The following is a 3,451-nucleotide window of genomic DNA, read 5'->3' as shown; positions in this document are numbered from 1 at the left end:
TGTAGAGGCCTGTCTCCTGTCAGTCTCACATACCAGTCCTTGCTTCTATAACCATCCTTTTCTGACTGACGCAAATCTTACCGCCTCATAACAGTTAGATCCTCCCCAAAGCATGTGACTTTCCGAGAAGCAGTTATTGGTTGACTGCACTGTCAATACTCCTTCCCATAAATATCACTAAAACCTTTACTGATGATGTCCCTGTAAGAAAATTCACAATTAAGTAAGACAGCAAAGAAATGGTAATAACATAGGAAAAGCCACATACATTGAAAATGCAGAAATAACGTAATAACAGAAATACCTCTCTCAAAAACATTATGTGATAGAGCAAAACTAAGCATATTTTTGGAATCAGCACATCAAACTCCAAAAAAACAGACATATTACCTTTGCTGATGATTTTTTTGTGTTGACCAGTGTAATATTTACTATAGTTCTACTTTAGGTCCGCAGCTTTTTTCCAACATGCCGGTTTATTTTTTCAACATTCTTTTTTGGATAGTAGAAGGATTACAAGTTTAGCAACAAATTTTTATATGTTCAATTAAATTTACTTTCATTTTTTAAATTACTTTAAGGGGCCTAGATTTTAGAACCAGGAGTGCAGAGAAAATACAAAATCGGGAGACACGAGTAGTCGGTAAACAGGCCAGAATCCCAACAGGATCAAATTCAGAAGCTGTATCTGGCATCTTTAGTAGTGTGTGGTGCTTTACAATTGGCTGACGTGTGGAGTTTATTACTCCAGCTGAACTGCACATACACCCATACTGCAAGACTGGATGGTTCTACTGGTCTTGGCCACTCAAATCTTAGTGGCTGGAAAGAGTCTGCTGCTCAGAGCTTCTGGTTCCAATGTCTCCTCCATCACAAGCGCCGCCCGCAGAATGAATGATAGCAGGTGATTGAAGCAGATATCACAGGAGCAGATCCCAGAGGAGATGTGACACACCATTTGCAGAAGCCCTAATGTTACAGAATAGCCGGAAACCAGAACAGTAGAAAACCCCATAAAGTAACTCCATTTTGTAAATAATAACCATCAGTGAATTAATCTATAGGAGTAGTGACTATTTTGACACCTGCGTGGGGGCTTGTGTTTTGCAGGATGAGTAAAACATTTTATTAGTATCATTTTCGCCTTCCTAACATTTTTTGGTGGCTTTTTATTCCAATATTTCAGAGGCAAAAAGAACAAACCGTTGAATACCATGCTCCACTGGCTCATGCTATGACGTCTTCTATTAGACTGTTATTATTAGACTCGTTTTTATGGACATTTTGAGTAGAAATATTCAAAAACATGAATTTCAAGTATATTTTGTTCAAAAATAATAATTGATTTTATTCTTGGCAGATGACTGTACCAGGAGATCAGAGGAACAAATGCCCTTATCAATTTTTAAATCAGATGAACTTGAGATCACACAGGATGCAATTGAAGTGATTGCCATTACTCCAGATACACCATCATCCCTTCACAGCAAAGATCTATTGTCTGATCCTTTGAAAAAGATCCTATCTTCCGATTCATTACAGACTACTAAGAAAAATAAAAGTCAGAAAAGAGGCATTAAAAAAAGAACTGCTCTTAAATCAAAGAAGACAATTTCAAGTTCAGAATATGGAAATAGTTTTCCCCTCGAAACATCTTTGGTTAATCATCAAAAACTTCACACCGAGAAGAGATTTTCTTGTTCCACTTGTGGGAGAAATTTTAAACAGAAATCAGATCTTGTTATTCATGAAAGAACTCATACTGGGGAGAAGCCATATTCATGTTCAGAATGTGATCAGTGTTTTAAAGTGAAATCAAAACTTATCAGACATCAGAAAACTCACACAGGGGAGAAGCCACATCTATGTTCAGAATGTGGGAAATGTTTTACCCATAAATCTTATCTTGTTATTCACCAGAGAACTCACACAGGGGAGAAGCCATATTCATGTTCAGAATGTGGAAAATGTTATGCACATAAATCACATCTTGTCACACACCAGAGAACTCACACAGGGGAAAAGCCTTTTTCATGTTCAGAATGTGGGAAATGTTTTGTAGATAATCCACACCTTGTCAGACATCAGAGAACTCACACAGGGGAGAAACCTTTTTCATGTTCCGAATGTGGGAAATGTTTTAGCCAGAAATATTGTCTTGTTTTTCACCAGAAAACTCACACAGGGAAGAAAGCACATTCATGTTCAGAATGTGGGAAATCTTTTGGACAGCGATCATATCTTGTTACACACCAGAGAACTCACACAGGGGAGAAGCCGTATTCATGTTTAGAATGTGGGAAATGTTTTAGACTTAAATCTTGGCTTGTTAGTCACCATAGAACTCACACTGGGGAGAAGCCTTATTCATTTGCAGAATGTGGTAAAAGTTATGGACACAGATCATATCTTGTTAGTCACCAGAGAACTCACAAAGAGGGAAATCCTTTTTCATGCTCAGAGTGTGGGAAATGTTTTGTATTGAAATCGCATTTTGTTAGACACCAGAAGACTCACATAGGGGAGAAGCCCTTTTCATGTTCAGAATGTTGGAAATGTTTTACTTGTAAATCATTTCTTGTTCAACATCAAAGAATTCACACAGGGGAGAAACCATATTCATGTTCAGAATGTGGGAAATGTTTTTTATTTAAATCATATCTTGTTAGACATCAGAGAACTCACATGGAGGAGAAGCCTTTTTCCTGTTCAGAATGTGGAAAATGTTTTTTACTTAAATTATATCTTGTTAGACATCAGAGAACTCACATGGGGGAGAAGCCTTTTTTCTGTTCAGAATGTGGGAAATGTTTTACTCAAAAATGTCACCTTCTTGAACATCTAAAATCCCACACGGGGGAATCCATTATGATACCTAGAATGTGAAAAATTAATTACTGGAAATTATATTTTATTGACCATCGAAAATAATGCACACAGGGAGAAACTATATGTTATTGACAAGTTGTCCAAAAAAAACTAACAGTGCTATTCACTTGGGATATAACAGGAATTGTTTTTATTTAAAGTCTGGCTTTTTTTTATTTCAGTCCTCATAAACCACATCACAGGAAACTCAAGAAAAGTCCTTGTCCGGCATACAATAAAACATGATGCAACAAATCCATACAGTAGTGCTGGTTAGTGCACTTGGCTTTTTGGTCCTTGCAAAAGCACTCAATCCAGGAGATCTACACACCTTCATATACACAGCCCATCTGTATGACAAAACAGGTCTCATTTAACCAATGAATCACAGGCAGGGGTGGACATATGGTGAGCAGCTGCTCCTAATCAACCTGTCGTGGACTAATAACTCCTTTTAGTCTTGTATGTACCAAAGCATTAATTCAGGTTTATCTGCCATCCACTGTGTCTAGCAGCCACCTTACACTATTTAACAGACAGCCGTATAATTAAATGAGAAGGGAAATTACTTTAAAACTTATTT

General features: G+C 37.2%; 1 protein-coding gene across 1 annotated transcript; it reads left to right on the top strand.

The window, feature by feature from the left end:
• Positions 1-1,363: 1,363 nt before the first annotated feature.
• On the top strand, positions 1,364-3,092 carry LOC143766231 (uncharacterized). The gene has a single exon (XM_077253749.1). It carries the CDS (start codon positions 1,390-1,392, stop codon positions 2,884-2,886), a length of 1,497 nt encoding a protein of 498 aa, XP_077109864.1. The 5' UTR covers positions 1,364-1,389; the 3' UTR covers positions 2,887-3,092.
• Positions 3,093-3,451: the final 359 nt, after the last annotated feature.

The sequence above is a fragment of the Ranitomeya variabilis genome, chromosome 4 (assembly GCF_051348905.1).
Source record: "Ranitomeya variabilis isolate aRanVar5 chromosome 4, aRanVar5.hap1, whole genome shotgun sequence".
Lineage (NCBI taxonomy): Eukaryota > Metazoa > Chordata > Amphibia > Anura > Dendrobatidae > Ranitomeya > Ranitomeya variabilis.
This window is presented reverse-complemented; position numbering and strand designations above follow the sequence as displayed.